General features: G+C 35.7%; 1 protein-coding gene across 2 annotated transcripts in view; it reads right to left on the bottom strand.

Annotated features, from left to right (window-relative positions):
• The window catches only part of LOC129962011 (GTP cyclohydrolase 1-like), a 64,398-nt gene that overhangs the window by 17,506 nt on the left and 28,488 nt on the right, over positions 1–18,404 (bottom strand). For both annotated transcript variants that reach the window (XR_008783865.1, XM_056075678.1), the window contains exon 2: positions 2,332–2,441. Coding sequence is in view for 1 of the 2 variants with exons in the window: in XM_056075678.1 (XP_055931653.1) it covers positions 2,332–2,441 (110 nt within the window). In the remaining variant the exon portion in view is untranslated. The remainder of the gene's footprint in view (positions 1–2,331; positions 2,442–18,404) is intronic.

Genomic DNA, 18,404 nt, shown 5'->3' with positions numbered 1-18,404 from the left:
ATGTTGACAGCCCCTTTTTTTGATCCTGTCGATACTGCTACGTTCAGTGGGTGGTCGGATGTACACGTTCATATTTTGATTCCCTCAACGTAATATTTCTTCAGAACCAATTGAAAGCATCTCTTTGGGTGTAGAAATCAGTTACTACACCACGATTAGAATGGACACTCTTTCTATCTCCTATAAACATCGCTGAACGAGCTCTCACTCGTTGAACGAAACAACGAGTGTTTCCATGTAAAATAGGGCAATGCTTATCATTTCGAACAATATACACAAACAAATTTATAATAATGCGATTCATTGTTTGTAATGCATGCATTCTTTTTCAAGGAGATTGTCTAAAGGCATTTCTCTTTGGCTGTGCTTTAAAATTTAGCAAAAATGAGAAGCAGCATTATCGATAAATGGCATTCTAGTTAAATGAATTTGTAAAATGCACACCTCATCAGATGGATGCTTCTCAACATATCATTTCGGCACCTCTCTTTTGTTTTGTTCTGAACCAGAGGCGCGATCGACCGGAGGACATTTTGGGGTGACCAATAATGCGTTTCATTGTTTGTAATTCATGCATTCTTTTTCAAGAAGATTGTCTAAAGGCATTTCTCTTTGGCTGTGCTTTAAAATTTAGCAAAAATGAGAAGCAGCATTATCGATAAATGGCATTCTAGTTAAATGAATTTGTAAAATGCACACCTCATCAGATGGATGCTTCTCAACATATCATTTCGGCACCTCTCTTTTGTTTTGTTCTGAACCAGAGGCACGATCGACCACCGGAGGACATTTTGGGGTGACCAATAATGCGTTTCATTGTTTGTAATGCATGCATTCTTTTTCAAGAAGATTGTCTAAAGGCATTTCTCTTTGGCTGTGCTTTAAAATTTAGCAAAAATGAGAAACAGCATTATCGATAAATGGCATTCTAGTTAAATGAATTTGTAAAACGCACACCTCATCAGATGGATGCTTCTCAACATATCATTTCGGCATCTCTCATTTGTTTTGTTCTGAACCAGAGGCGCGATCGACTGGAGGACATTTTGGGGTGACCAAGACTTAAGGAGCGCATACTAAAAGAAGCACATTGATGGAACATTGTATTCTCCTTATCTCTTGAGGAATACGAAGTTTTTCTCTTTCAAAATGACACGATTTTAAAATAACGTTATTCAGAGCCTAAGAATAACTTTTGGAATCTAAGGGACGTATCCTAATTTTTTAAAAAAGGTCCATATCATTTAACGTTGTTCTTTGGTTCTACCTACCTGTGGGAATCTGCGATGAATATAATTCAGACAGCATATCGTTTCCGTCACTCAGACGACCCCTTAGAATCCAGTGCAAGATTTGCAGTTAGTAATTATATACCGAGATATTGGCTGACAGTATACAGCAGAAGTCTTCTAGCAACTATAACTAAGAGAACTAACTTTAGGTAAAAATGACTTATTTTCTAATGTATTTTGGTTTTTTTTATAATAAATGCATCATTTTATATTATTATATTTGCGGCAATTATTATTATGTTATGTAGGTAAGTACATATTCCTATTTATTATTAAGTTATAATAAATATTGTAGACCTATTCCACTGAGTGGACGCAACACCTTGAAAAAAATTCGAAGTAGTCCGTACCCTGAAAAAACTGCCTATGGTTTTTTTGCTGTATTATTTCTGCCTCTCCAGACCAAATCTCCTCCACAGCGTTTTTGCTACGTCACAGAATGCAGTTCCTTGAGTTCTTCGGTAGTTCTGGACTATGTTTTTTCACCAGGTCATCAGTGTTGTTGCTATCCTCCTCTAGCTCTAAAATCTTGACTAGAGACAGAATCTCGTCGATTAACACTCCACAAACACTTGCTCAAAACCCTCGGAGTCACGATCGACAACGTTATCCAGCAAAAATTTCTTCGATGAAGATATAAAACAAGTGCTAAACTCAGATTGATATAGACCAATATAGTGCGTGCTCCTCACCACTCGTTCTGCGAAACACTGTTCGTTAAGTGAGTCACTTTTTTCTATTTTATTTTGCTCATTATTCAAGGGGCTGAATAAGAGAATATTTGGCTGTAAATGATTACCCCTTCTTATTTTCGAATGCACACGAACACAGTCTCTCATAAAAGCAATGAGCAGTATAAATGAAATTTGGTATATCATCTTGTCTCCGAAATGGAAGACCAATATAGAATTTTGAGCTGAGTCGATCGAAAGAAAGACTTCCAAACGAGGTTTTATTCTATAAATTTGTATTAAAAATTAAAAAACGCGGTTAAAAGAAGTACATGAGAAAACCGAGGAGAGGCAGAGAGGGACCTTACTTTTCCGATGAACGGCACCAGGTGGTGCTCGCACATGGAGAACATCTCGATGTCTTTGACGATCACCATCTCGTCGTGATCCTCCTCGAAGATGGCGTCGTTCACGACCTCTGGAAGCAAAGGAAAGATGAATGAATGAAGACAGTTTTCTTACCGTCTATTTTTCAAATTATTATAAATATTGTGCTAAAGAATCTTTATTTGATGAAATTATTTTCATGACATCAACGTACGAAACAAAAATTTAGTTAAATAATTTGGTTCTTGAAAATATATGCGCAGATTACTTACTCTCTCTCTCTTTTATTTTATTACTCCTCTACTTTCATTGTGGCGTCCTTTCACTCCTCCTTCGATTCGAGGAGAAAAAAAAAATCTTTTTCGGCTATATGTTTGTCTGTGACAAAGATACCCCCCCCCCCAAAAAAAAGAAGAAAGTTTTGAGAAAGACAGATGAAATTCACACGGTCTTTGTGCATTAAATTTGCAGATTTCTATCAAATTTTGATCAAAACAGGTTCAGAGGAAGTCTGTCTGTCTGTAATACAATTCTTTTTTTTTTTTAATTTCATTTAAAATGCATTTTGAAGAATGATAAAAATTGAAAACGAAATGAAGCGACCTATAAATGAGTGTCTCTAAGGAGATCATTGTTCTTTGTTCAAGGTCATATGTAAATACTTTTTGTGAATTATTTCAAAAAGTATTGGCTAAATACTTAGTAAAAATAGAGGAGTCTGTTTTCACTTTTTTTTATCATTTATTTAATATTTTAAGAATGAAATAATTTTGAAAGCTGGAAAAGTACAAAACAAACAGGAATGAAAGCCGAAATGAAGTTGCAAATATCATGTCGGTATGGAAGAGTTTCTGACAGACAGGCATTTTTATTTTCTGCTTTATGTGTGTGTGTATGTGTATACGCACACACACATATAAAAGGAAAACCGAGCTAAATAAAATGATTCGAAAAGGCTATGATAAGTTTAAAGAGGAAACTTTCATTTTTTTGAATCTGAATGGTAATAATTTTTGTAAGTAAAATAACTGGTCACCGCCTTTCAGATGAAAATGTCAAATTGTTTAGTGCCGTTGTCTGTCTTGTAGACATTATTAACACCGCTGTTATAATTAGTAATATTCATTTCCACGTTGAAGAAATGTGACTCTAAATTGTTGTAAGGATCTGAATATTATTAATCATAATGAGTAATGTTAATTATAATCGGAGAGTCTCAAGAAAACAAGTTTTCACCCAAAAATAGGAAAGAAGAAGCAATAGACAGAATAAAATCACTTATTCGGCATTTGGAAATCAAGAAAGGATTTCTTTTTAAAGAAGATACTCCATGCATAAACTTCAGGGAAATCTTCGGTAGTGCCGACGTCATTAAACTGCTCTCTTGCAAATGATGAAAAGAATGCTTCCATTTTGGGGTCTCCAAGGTAACGGAATCGCTCCTCGAATATGCAGTCTTTTAATCTGATTGGATACTCGTCGCGGATGGAAAGTTTCTCCCTTTTCTCTGGCAACAGTTATTGCATTCTAGCATTGCTGCAAAACAGTTTTGGGAATTTATTTCAAAGATTTCTTTTAAGAATAGTTTCAGAGGATGTGGCAGCGGGGTTGTGATGGACGATAACAAATTATAGAAATACCTGGTTCGTTAGAGGAATTGTTTTGGTACGAATGAAATTAGAAAAGTTTCTTGGAGTATTAATAAAACTCACTCTTCTTCACAATTAAATAATTAAAATAACCTCCCTTTTTGCATACTTTTGTTTAATTCGATTTTTTTTTTTTTATGTTTGAAAATAAGGGACTTAATAATGGATTTTTTTTTTTTACCCACTTCCTGATTTTTCTGAAATTTTGTGTATGTTTACTAAATGACTTTACGCTATTTTTATATTTTCAGAACATCATTATCTGTTAATCAATCGTTTTAATTCAATTCTAATTTCATACAACTGGCACCACCTGGTAGTGAATTCCAAAAATTTGATATTTACGCAGATGAGTTATAAATTAAAAATATTCTGCATTTGAGTACATTAATAAAATCATGCTTCTTAGATCAATTTTGACCTAGGATATTCATACAAGACGTTCTTTAAAATAAATTAGCCACGAAAAAGCTACAATTTATAAGAAAAAAAATAAGTAAAGAAGATAAATAATAACAGGAACAAAACGATCTAGTTGGATGGAATTTGTCATAAGATTTTACCACAAGAATTGTAGATATATATTAAATTTGGAGCTTCCTTTGATTGATCTCTGTCTGTTTAGCACATGCGGACACGATAACTCAAAACGCAACAAGCTAATGATATGAAATTTAGTTTCGCTACATTAACGTTCCGTTTGAAAGCAACAGTAGGGCTATTTGGGGACATAATTTTGAATTTCGATGATGACGAGGATGCCATTGAGCTGGAGTCCTCTTTCCAAATTTCCACACCAGTGAGACGTCAGATTTAATGCGCACCAGGGCAGCACATACGGCGGATGAAGACGTTCCAGACCACAGACATGACATTCAAACTCGAGCTGTGGATCCCATCCAATTCTGATTATTCTCGAACATAAACACAAAATTCACCACCGAGTTCACCCTGTTCGGGTAGTAGAAACCTTTCCATTGTTTTATTTATAATTCATGGATTGCAGTTCATCCATTCATGAATTTACACCTCATTTCATTGATTAACCTTCATTTTATTCATTGATTGCACTTCATTCAGTCAATGATTACACTCCATTTTACGATTTTCAAAATCCTTTCATCGTACAGTAAATAAGGATTCCATTTGAAATTCGATGCAGGACACAAGAATCGATTGACGACAAAAATCGATTTTGTTGCCGTATTTGCAAACGACGAGGCTTCTCTTTGCTTATTAACCCTCCGCCATCAGGAATTCGAAAAGTACTTTTGTGTGCTTACAGGGAAGACAGAGGGTCGGTCATCAGTAAAAGCTCCGTCTCCTGTTCGGAACTCTCTATCAATGTAGAATAGAAGGAAGAGTAAAAGCTCGAAAGAACACCGAAAGGGTGGATAGAAACCTCCTCCCTTAGAGAAACTAAATAGAGGGCATTCATTATTTTATTTTGTTTAAGAGTTGCACCCTGTCAGCTATCAAGACATGGTTGGAGCATTCTAAGAAGTAATAATAATTATAATAAAGATACTCGCTGCCTTTACAAACCAGGTGTTCCCTCACCCTATGTGTTGTAACATGGGAATCAGCTTTAAAGAATTATAACTTTCCATGATTATTACAAATATTCATCATTACGATTGCAAATTGGAGCATTACGATTGATTAGCCATGCTCTCAGAATGGGAAACTTAATTAAAATCAGCGGGAATGGTCTCCCAAAAACTTTCTCGCATACTCTTTAAAGAAAGGAATTTGTGTTTTGTACATATTTCTTCCTAACCGGTTGCAACTGCGAAATCGCATACAAATGAGATATCGCGTTTACAAGCTTCTGAAATTACAGACCGACAGACCTTCAACCCCTTGTTGGATTTGGTTCGAAATTTGATACTGTGCATGTTAAATCTAAATTTCGAATTTCCCATTTTATCGAGCTCTCTTCGTTATCTTATATTCGGAAAGACATATTTTTGATACAGATTTGGTGTGTCAAATTTCATCTATCTAGCTCAAAGCACTTTTGAGTTATCGTTGTCTCTGACAGACAAACATTTTCCAAAAATGTGCTCTTCGAAGTATAGCCAAAATCCCTTCATACGAATTTCGAAAATAATCCTTTTCCTCTACTTCGTATACGAGAAAATAGAAATCGATCCATTTGTTCCAGTTTTATTGAAATTGGGTTTTTTGTAAAGGTTTTTAGTTTGCGATATCTTTCGAAAATGAGTGGTGACCGTTGATGACGTACCGAGGGGTCACGAACCTTTTAATGAAATAAAAAATGGTGAAAGCGGATAGTGGCTGGGATGGGGCGGGACTTGTGTTTCGGTTACTTGAAAAGATGGAAGCATATTTAAATGTGTATAAAGTTGCAGATATCTGGAAAACTTTAGATGAATATACACGAAGTCTGTCTGTCCTTCCGTTCATGTGTATGCATTTTTAAAAAGTACTAGTCGATAAAAAATTTGTAAGGAGAGCCCGGGCAATGCAGCCTATAGTTTCCTTTCTTTAATTATTGTTTGACAGTTGCATAACCCAAATGTTCTAACATGATAATATTTATGCGAGCTAAAGAGAGAGAAAAAAAAATTTTTTGGAAGCAGTTTGGTGCAGTTTACTTAGTAGATTATAAATAAGAAAAAAGGAAAATAAAAAAAAAGAGAAAAGATAAAATATTCAAAATAAGGAATTAAATAGATTTTTAAAACATGACGATACAGGGGGATGGAATTCAATATTTGTTCTTATGTGAAGATCTGTGCTCAGTTTTTGATAATATTTACCAAAGAGAAGACTGATTATCTATTTGTGCTTATGTGAACGCGATAAGTTAAAAATGCCAAAAGTCAGACGAATGTGATTTAGTATGTGCTCTTATAAGTCACATTGCAGGTTGACACAAAATTCTAGACTCAACAGCTGAAAGGAAGGTCTCGAAATTTTATATTCGCTTTTTACTTTCTTGTGTACGAAGTATAGACAAAATAGTTTAGTCATCAAGAAATTTGAACTTGAGATTTGAACGATTCTGCACTTTAGAGTTCTCTGGATTTGAAAACACATTTTTAGCATTATGCCTGGCTGTCTGTGACAATTTAAAAACACCTCTGGCCAGACGTATGAAATTTGGTACACTGTGTTTACAATAAATGTGTAGGTTTTTATCCAATTTTGTGCAAAATCTATTGAGAGGAAATCTATCAGTCCAGTTGTTCGAATGTAAGTTAGCACCATACGAAGTTGGATGAAATTCGATACAGAAAGCTGCCATCTGCAGTGCAGACACCTGTGAGCCAATGACAACAAGGGATGGCCCGTTTGTCGATCTGTACTATAAGATATCGACCATTTGGAAAACCAGCGACTTAAATGTATAAAATTTGGTATAATTTGTGACTGCAACGGTGGTTCCGTGCCAAATGTTTTTCAAAATCAGTTGAGAAAAATGCTTCTAAAATATCCATTCACTTTTCCTAGAGATTATGCGGGGAAGTTTCGAAGACACCACCGCTGCTGGTTTGCTGTTATATTGTGTAGCATACAAGAAGCCATATTTTGACGCTGTCTGACCATTCCAGTAAGTGAATTCCTTGCTACTCTGACACATGCCTAAGATGCCGAGGACTTTGAGTAATAAACCGATCGCGCTGTATTGATTTTGAATGAATATATGTTGCAGCCCAGTCGCCAAATGATGATTTTTTTAATGCTAACTTGCCAAATAGAGCAATCCACAAAATTTCAATTAGCAACTCTACAAAAGGAACGCTTTTGAAGTAAAACGTTTTTCAGCAGCCATCCAAGACGAGGGTCGTTTGGTGAGAATTTGAAACGTCTCTCTCATTTAAAGAGGAATGATCCCAGATCCGTTCTATGGAAAAGGGATTATTTCCAATCTCTCGACGGGAAAAAGAGCGAAATAACGCCTGCGTCATGAGAAGCGAGAATCGATTGATTTTAATATTGAAGAATGAGACTTCGCACATTGGACGCCTGCTTTTCCAAATGAGCTATCGTTTTAACATACATACGAATAGAGCGATGAACGAATTTGGATCCCCATCAACTGATTTTATTCAAAATCTATCGTGGATGCACAGTCCCTATATATAAAACGCCAGCTCTATGGCACATATATAACACTTATTACTTATTGTCGAAGGGCAACAGTCCAGTGTGTACCAGTCATCATACGAATTTCAAACTGCTTCAATGAACGATTTTAAAAGTCCATTGAAGGTAACGTTTTGCATTGACGTTTCACGTGTTATACCTCTTGATCACGAAAAATCATTTTTTGGTCTGTAACAAAGATGACTCGACGGATGAAATGGGGTGCATCGAATTTGCAGACTTCTATCAAATTTTGAGCAAAATTCATTCTGAGGAAATCTGGCTGTTCGAATGTAAATGAACTGCAGAACGAAGAGAGCTGGATGGATAAAATTGCGAAACGTCTATAGTGTAGACACTCTCAAATGTTGAGCCAAATAGCAAAAGGTTAGTCTTTACCTTCGGAATAGGAAATGCGGCAGAATTTGGCGCGCAAAGTTTCATGGCAAATGATCGGTTGGGAAAAAAGTATTTAAAACTTTATAAGAGAGTATGCGGGCAAACGGATCGAAAAGTCCAAGCAGATTTGTTCATATGTTTCTATTTCCATGTATAGAAAAGTTCCATGTATGAACTGCAGAACGAAGAGAGCTGGATGGATAAAATTGCGAAACGTCTATAGTGTAGACACTCTCAAATGTTGAGCCAAATAGCAAAAGGTTAGTCTTTACCTTCGGAATAGGAAATGCGGCAGAATTTGGCGCGCAAAGTTTCATGGCAAATGATCGGTTGGGAAAAAAGTATTTAAAACTTTATAAGAGAGTATGCGGGCAAACGGATCGAAAAGTCCAAGCAGATTTGTTCATATGTTTCTATTTCCATGTATAGAAAAGTTCCATGTATGAACTGCAGAACGAAGAGAGCTGGATGGATAAAATTGCGAAACGTCTATAGTGTAGACACTCTCAAATGTTGAGCCAAATAGCAAAAGGTTAGTCTTTACCTTCGGAATAGGAAATGCGGCAGAATTTGGCGCGCAAAGTTTCATGGCAAATGATCGGTTGGGAAAAAAGTATTTAAAACTTTATAAGAGAGTATGCGGGCAAACGGATCGAAAAGTCCAAGCAGATTTGTTCATATGTTTCTATTTCCATGTATAGAAAAGTTCCATGTATGAACTGCAGAACGAAGAGAGCTGGATGGATAAAATTGCGAAACGTCTATAGTGTAGACACTCTCAAATGTTGAGCCAAATAGCAAAAGGTTAGTCTTTACCTTCGGAATAGGAAATGCGGCAGAATTTGGCGCGCAAAGTTTCATGGCAAATGATCGGTTGGGAAAAAAGTATTTAAAACTTTATAAGAGAGTATGCGGGCAAACGGATCGAAAAGTCCAAGCAGATTTGTTCATATGTTTCTATTTCCATGTATAGAAAAGTTCCATGTATGAACTGCAGAACGAAGAGAGCTGGATGGATAAAATTGCGAAACGTCTATAGTGTAGACACTCTCAAATGTTGAGCCAAATAGCAAAAGGTTAGTCTTTACCTTCGGAATAGGAAATGCGGCAGAATTTGGCGCGCAAAGTTTCATGGCAAATGATCGGTTGGGAAAAAAGTATTTAAAACTTTATAAGAGAGTATGCGGGCAAACGGATCGAAAAGTCCAAGCAGATTTGTTCATATGTTTCTATTTCCATGTATAGAAAAGTTTACCTTCATCGTTGCCATTCCTGGCGAATGGAAACATTACAAAAATTTGAAACTCTTTTATTGGCTCGCACCCAAATGGCCACTTGCAGTGTTTTGTTACATTGCATTAGAAAGCTTTAAACCGCTGCGACTCATTGAACAAATGCATACAAATGAATTTAAAGAATCAGTATTTAAAAGGCACTTTTATCTGTGCACTGAAATGTTTTTAAATTTAATTATAATTTTATTTTTTCACTATCATTTAAATTATTATTTTTTAGCTGTTTCTGCTTTTTTTAGTCTCATTTTCCAATTCGTAATCGTAAATGGTATGAATTTTTGGGATCTGTCCACTTCGCTATCAGATGGAGCCACACAGATGGAATTAAAATTTAACTGCGAAATGAATCAGTGAAGTGGCCATTTTGAAAATATGAAGATATTTTATTGCAGTCGTGGTCAGCAAATGGAGCAGAATTTTTCAGGGATTGAAAAATCGATTTTAAAATGCTGTTTTTGTAAATGTAAAAGAAGTTTTTAAATAAAAGTAATAAAAAGATATTTAGAGCTAAAATAGCCAAAACATAATCCAGGAATAATGCTTTATGAAAGAGAACCGAAGTTTTAATCCTGAACGAACGAAAGAGGATTAAATTTAGAGATGAAGTGACGTCATCCGCTGAGCTCATTATTAACAGACGCCGGAGTCCTTTCATGCGCTCGCTTTCCTGTTTTTATTTCTTAGTGGAAGTAGAGCGTTGTTAAGATTCAGCTTGCGGTTTTTCTTTAAAAAAACAAAAAAACAATGCATTTCTTAGTAAAATAATCCTTGAAATACATTTCATTTTTGTATATTAGTTTTCTTAAAATATATTTCACAAAAATTCATAAATCTTTTATACTCTATAGAAATACTTCCCTGATTAATATATATATATATATATATATATATATATATTCAGATTTCATGAAAGTGTGAGTGAAGTTTTCATCAAAACGAAATCGATAAATATTAAAAATTACGTTTCCTTTTATAAAATTTTTATTTTTCTTCACTTCTGTAGAATGAAATATTTTGAAATCATTTCTTTCATTTTTCTATTAGATTTCGCTCGCAATGTTTAAATAAATTTGTATCATTTTTTTAAACTTATTAATAACTTAAAAGGAATTTCATGTTTTATATTTAGAGCAATAATTTAATCATGTCAATAAGCATTTTAACTTATATTTTAAATTATAACGATTTGCAATGTACTATTTGAAATTATACTCCTACAGTGAACAAAGAATATTTTGATTAGTTAGCTACGCTTGCAAAGTGGAGAGATGAATGGGTGAAAACAAAAATGATTTATTGAAGGATTTATTTCACAGTGTCTCTTGAGAATGAAGACCTTTCATTGCATATCTATTGATCATCTATAGAAGATACTACATTGCATATCTAATATTCTCTTTATGAAATAAAAATGGACGAAATCGGTACTATTTTATTTAATGACTGCGACGGGGGATCTCACTCGAGATTTTATCCAATGTTTACTCTTTCAAATGTTGAATTTAATTGAAAATAAAATGAAATAAAGATGGAAGTTTCATTTCATTTTTTTTCAAACCGTACAATATAAATTGTCGATCATAGGAACAATCAAAATTAGGGGCTAAAGATAATTTTTTTACTCCTAAGTAATTTCAGATACAGAAAAACTTTTGATATAAATATTGTTTGCCTTAATGAGGCGCCAATTCGGATCATTTGATTTATTTTTCCATTAAGAAAGTGATAGGGAAATAAAAATGTCACCATTTCCCGGCCCTCCAAGGTTCCGAGGTTTTACATTTCCTCTAGTATATTCCAAGCACAATTAGAATCCAAACAAAATTATTCTAGTTATCGTGTTTACGTGATTCAAACACTATACATATTTATAAAAATATCTTTCTTAATTTAATTAAAATCCTAACTAATTTCCTCATTTTTATCTTCAATTAGCTTATCATACTTTATTCCAGAATTTTTCTTATTCCTTGTTCCAAATTCCACATTTTAATTTAATTATTTCCAACACGCGCTCTAAAAAATGACTGAATCTGATAATTTCCTGCACTCTGAATGAAGGGGATAACCCTCCCCCAATGCATACCTAACTTCAAAGATACCTACGATTCCCTTGCCTAAATCTACAGAAACTTTTAGTAAAATCATCGAGTGAGAAAACTCGTTCACTTTGCTCTTGTGTCATGATGTAAACAGACGTGTCTCATAGCTTCTCAAACCATGACTTCCCGTTTATTCCAAAAGTGTCATCTTTTCGCCACGTATCTGCTAAAGATATGCTATATATATGTAATGATATCTCTAAATCTAAATTAAATTTTAACTAATTCCCTAACTAATCCATATTAACTAATTCAAAAATGTTCTCATATTTCCTGATCCAATTCCACTTTTTTTATTTAATTATTGCTACACGAGCTCTGTAAAACTGCTGAAATCAGCAAGTTCCCACATCCCGAGTGAAGGGATAAAAATCTGTCTAGCTAAAAAAATTCGTTTAAAAGATACTTATATCTAAATACCCTAGATACCCTTACCTAAATCGACATGTTAAATAAATCCCTATCAGAATCTCATAACATAAAACCACCGGGAGAAATCTCATAGCCTAAATTCAGCGAGAAAAATATTTCTGTCTTTTTCGCTGGTTCGTTGTGACTTATCTCGTCGCTTCTTGTTTGTACATGAATTACGCTCTCGGGATGGAGTAAAAGCGAAATTGAAAAATTCAAACATTTATTGTCTCTTCGGCCACGAAACTGCTTAAAAATGTGTGTTTATATATATATATATATATACAGGGTGTTGCCGAATTCGACCGACGAATTCAGAGGGGGATAGTAGGCATCAAGAGGATAAAGAATCACCATACAACATGGGGTCCTAAACGTCGTTCAGGGGGTGAAAATCGTGAAAATATAAGGTGTTGGCAAACTTTTGGAAACTGTAAAAAATTAATAAAAAAAATAACAAAATTTGTTTCAACTATGAATTATTTTTTAAGTGAAAGTACATTCTTAAAGGCTATTTTTCATGTAAGTAACATGCCGATTTGATGAAGCAGGGGGGCGTGAATTATTGAAAACAAAAAAGTAGTTTAGAACCCCTATCTGCAAAAATATTAAATCTTTAAGAAAAATAAAAGCTTGAAACTGTAAGGAATTTTATACTCTTTGATTTGATATAAGTCTGTAATGTGAAAACTGAGGAGGTTTTAAGATATTCAAGAAAAACTAAAATGTTTGCCGGGAAACATCGCTGCAACATCGGTACCGATGTTTACAGAAGGTGTTGCCAAATTCGAAAGGTAAATTTAGAGAAGTGATAGTAGGTATTAAGGAGATGAAAAATTATCATAAAACATAGGGTCGCAGGAGACGTCTATTCTGTGAATCTCGCAAAAACAGACATCGAAGAGACAATTAGCCTGGCGAAGAGAAGGGCCCTATCAATGCGAGGATTTGGAACAAGGTAGTCGAGAAGAAGAAGCTTTCTCGTGTGTAAATTTTCCATGCGTTCGAAGAATATAAAAGCAGCCAGCATTGCAGAATTGATGGTCCGAGGAATATAAAAGCAGCTTATATTCATTAAAGAGCAGAGCAGAGCATAGCAGAATTGATAGTCGATAAGTTTCATTCGCAAACAACATGTCAGATTTCACGAATGACGAATATGCGGATATGCATTTAATTTACGACCGAGCGGATGGTAATGGACGGCTAGAGCAATGAATATACCAATAGCAATATCCAAGTAGGCGTTGTCCACACCACAGCACCTTTGCAAATATTAATAGACGGTTGTTGAGGGAGACGGGATCCTTCAAAATAACGAGGCCAAATGCAGGGCCTGAACGCCTCAGTGGAGAAAAGTACCTCGTTTTCTTGCATCACGTCCTTCCGGATTTACTGCAGGAAATACCGGCCATTGCGCGCCAGAACATGTGGTTAATGCATGATGGTGTACCGGCTCATTTTTTTTTAATTATGTGCGTAACTACTTAGATGATACATATCATGGGACGTGGATTGGACGTGGCGGACCTGTTGATTGGCCTCCACTTTCCCCGAACATCAGTCCCAGGGATTTCTTTTTCTGGGGCCATATGAAATCTCTTGTTTATCCCACCTTTGGATACATTGAAAGATCTCGTAGCATGGATCGTCGTCACTGCTGGAGAAATCGCAAGCGCGCCTGGTATGTTTGAGCGCGTCCGGTGGTCCTTTAAGTGTCGTTGTCAGTTGCGTAGTGACCTTCGCGGCAGCAACATTGAGCAATTTTTATAAGTTTCTCATCGTCTCCTTTCTTATGTTAAAATGTTTGTGCTGTAAATGTATGCTGTATCTGTATTCCAGAAAATAAATTTTCACCGTCGTTTGCGATTTTATATTTCTTTGAAAATTCTTATCGCTTTGATGCCTACTATTGCTCCTCAGAAGTTTTCAATAGAATTTAACAATACCTTCTGTAAACATTGGTGCTGATGTTGCAGCGATGTTTCCCGGCAAACATTTTAGTTTTTCTTGAATATCTTAAAACCTCCTCAGTTTTCACACTACAGCCTTATATCAAATTAAAGAGTATAAAATTCCTTATATTTTCAAGCTTTTAATTTTCTTAATGTTTTAATATTTTTGCTGATAAGGATTCTAAACTACTTTTTCGTTTTCAATCATTTACGACCCCCTGGTTCATCAAATCGGCATGTTACTTATATGAAAAATAGCCTTTAAAAATGTACTTTCACTTAAAAAAAATTCATAGTTGAAACATCTTTTGTTATTTTTCTATTATTTTTTTACAGTTTCCAATGGGGGCCGCGGTGACCTGGTGGTAAGGTCTCGGCTTGTGAGCCGTAGGGTTTCAGGTTGGAGGCCCGATTTCACCGAAGAACCGTCGTGTAAGGGAGTCTGTTGCACTTTAAATCCGTCATGCCAAACGTCCTCTCGCTGGTGTGGTGTGGTGTGGAAAGGGGGTGCCAGTTCAGGTGTCGTCCTCGTCATCTGACCGCGGTTCAAAATGACGAGGTCCGTCCCAAAATAGCCCTAGTGTTGTTTTACAACGGGACGTTAATATAACTAAACTAGTTTCCAAAAGTTCTCCGACTAATTATATTTTTGCGATTTTCACCCCCTAAACGACGTTTGGGACCCCATGTTGTATGGTGATTCTTTATCCTCTTGATGCCTACTATCACCCCTCTGAATTTGTCGGTGGAATTCGGCAACACATTGTATATATTTGGGAGTACGGCAAGTGAAGATCTTCCTATAAGGAATCTATCTCATTGACCACGTCTATCCAGTTCTTGCGGTTGGATGCTCAATACCATCGATGAGGAGTCATGAAATAAAAATAGGAGAAACTGGCACAGTGGCTGTAGATGGGGACTTTCTCAAATTTTATTTCCTCTTGAAAGTCTTTCGAGAGAGGCTGCGAGTGTTCAATCTATTCTTGTTGATAAACTTTTGTTTTTAGTAAAATATTCCGAGAGAATAAAAAATAATAAGATAATAATCAAATGAAACATGACGAAATATTCTGAATTAATACCGGATTGTTTAGGATTCCATCGGGAAATTAGAATTATCGGATAGACATCGGATGGAACAGGCATTTATCCAAATTCCATCTAGTTCTCCAAAATTGGAATTATTATTTATTTCAGTCCAATCTTGTTGATACATATCTGTATTTGCCGAAAGACTCATGCAGATAAAAAAACAAAAAAGCAACTAAGCATCCATTTCTCTGAAGGTGAAGAGGGCGATTCCAATTTCCAGACGTTGACTGGTGCAGTTGAACCAGGTCATGGTTTAACGGCTCAAAAGAATTAAAATCCTACAGGAATCTTGAATCCAAATGAATTGCAAATTTCCTCGTGTCACGCTGAAACCAAGGACACACAATCTTCCTTCCTTTCTCTTTTCTTCACCTTTGATGTCACGTGCAAGTTTTTAAGCTGTACATATTACTGTCATAAATAAATATCAGCGGATACGTGAGATGTCCGCTTAAACCGTCGCCAAACAAGCAGTTTCTGAGCAGTCGCAGAAATGCATACATTTTAAATTCGAAATGACAAAAATTTATATTATTTGCATTAGTAACTGCAGTACTGAAAAATGACGATAGATATAGATATAGATAGATCCTGTCACTTAGTAAAATTTTCTTCTCGCTCTAACAGTCGGCTCCTCTTCTCACTCTCTGAAATAAAGGTGCTGTCCCAGAGAACGCCTTGCATGGTACTGATGTACTCTGATGAATGTGTCGTGAATTTTTACTGAATGTATCGTGCGATACTCTGTGAATTTTTTTCGAGATGCTGTTCATATCAGAAAATCCATTTCGGTTCTTCTCCACCGATTGACATAAAAATTCGACACATAACTTCACTTCTACTCACAAAACCCCGCAGCCAATTCGATCCATTGACGCGTTTTTGAGCCGACCCGTATACATGTTTCCGGGAGTGTAGAATCGACCGTTGGATTTGGCTGAACATTGGATGGGAAAAAAGGATTGCATTTCCTTTTCTTTCAAAATGGTTTCCGAAAGGGAATATGCACCATTAATAAGATTATTTATTTGGAAATCCGCATTCGCAATGCCTTTGTTCGTCGAAATAATATCTTTGGTGTATTTTTCGATAAAAATAAAGCATACGATCGCACGTCGCGTTGTGGTATTTTTCGCCTCATACTCGAATCTTGTCTTATTGGAAGCTTTCCTATTTTTGTAAAAACTTTTCATCTTGTCTCATTTTTCGTGTTCGAGTCATCTTTCAAATCCTTGCATTCGACAGGAGGGCGTTCTGGAAGTTCATTCAGCATTTTAGCCTTAAAGCTTCTCCCGCAACGATGACCGGGATCTTGAATGTTTATGACTTGAAAATTTCTTGTGAAAGATCCCCATTATTGAGAAACAGCTGCAAATCGCTGTTAACACATTTTTCTCTTGGTTCGATGAAAATGGACACTCCTGAGAAAAGTTGTGTTCATTTCTGTAGAAAGCGAAGGCTTCATCCAGATACTGCGGTCTCTATCCGTAATATTCCCCATCCCTGAAGGTCACCTTCGACTTCCTTCTTCATTTACGAAAGGCGCGTGAGAAAACTTAGTATTCTCAAAGTCCTTTCGAATTCTGCTTGGGAAGCAGATCGTCTTCCGTTACGTCGCATTTCTCAAGCACTGATACTCTCACGCATTGCGAAGTGTATCGTCCTGCTCTTCCCAACATTTTAAGGAGACTCGATGCATTACAGCACTCTGCATTGCGGATTTGCATTGGAGCCTTCAGATCTTCACTTGTTCAAAGCTTGTGAGTGATTTGCCATCAGTTGCTTAAGTTAGAAAATTCTTTTGCGTGCGTCCTCTTTCCAAATACTCAGTTCAAAATTGGAAGGTGCCTGTTAGTCTTCGTAGACTTTACAGTGTCTGTCCTTATAATGCTCTTCCTTCTCATGATCTTGGACCTTGGAAATATCGATGTTCATCCAGTTAATCTTCTATTTTTTTCCCCCTTGGGTTTATCCAGATTTTTCATATTTCATTTTTGAATATTAATAAAGATATTGTATCTTTTACAGTTTTTCGACATTTATTTAATTTCCATCTTCATCAACTTTCTGTTTACATACTGTTATATGCTGATGAATCAAAACCTTCTCAATCAGTTGGATGTAGCATCGTCTTTCCAGAGTCATATACAGTTATCGCTCGCATGATTTGTGCTTTCTTTTGACTGCTCAACTATCTACAATTTCGTTAGCTCTCTTTCTCTTTCCAAAGAGATTTATTGTTTTATTTAATCAGATAGGATGAGTGTTTTGTAACTTTGCAAACAGCAAGCATCCTATTGCGATTAATATTTTTTTGCTGTTTAAAAGCTCTTCAAACTAAAGTGTTTAACATCTTATTCAGGCGAATTCCTAGTCATGTTGGCATAACCGGCAATGAAGCGACTGGCATTGCTGCCAAAGCGTATTTCACAACGCCTTCACCCACACATTGATTTCATTAACATGTACATATAGTGGATATATACTTTCAGTTTGGCAGGAATATTGGGATGAAGAAATCCAAAGCAAACTGTATTCCATTAAGCCAACAGTTGGATTGTGGCCCGTTGCTTCGGCTCGATGGACCGATGTAAAATTAAATAGACCACTGGTTGGTCGCAACCGCTTGACTCATAATCATCTTCTGTTATTAACAGGGTGCTCAGACTGCAAAGTTTACCTTGCAGTTTTGCATATCTTACTTGAATGTTTCAAATCTACGCTTTATCGTATACATTTCTTTAATTCCTCATCATTAAATTTGCACGAATTGCTTGGAAAACAACCTCACCTGAATATTTACGAATTTTTAAGGGCTATTAATTTTATCCATTTAACATAAATATCATTAATTGTTTGTAATTCTAAGCGTCATTTTGTCAGCAGATAAGAAATCTAATTTGGCCGTTTCTATTGCGTTTTTCAGTTATCTTGCTCGCGTGGATTTACATACATGTTAGACCCCACTTTGATGGGGCAAAAAATAGCTCCGAGGGAGAAAGCGTCATGTGTTTTAATGCATTTATAAAGGG

This window comes from Argiope bruennichi, chromosome 2 (assembly GCF_947563725.1).
Source record: "Argiope bruennichi chromosome 2, qqArgBrue1.1, whole genome shotgun sequence".
In the NCBI taxonomy this organism is placed as follows: domain Eukaryota; kingdom Metazoa; phylum Arthropoda; class Arachnida; order Araneae; family Araneidae; genus Argiope; species Argiope bruennichi.
Note: the sequence above shows the minus strand (reverse complement) of the source record. Positions and strands in the feature narration are given on the sequence as shown.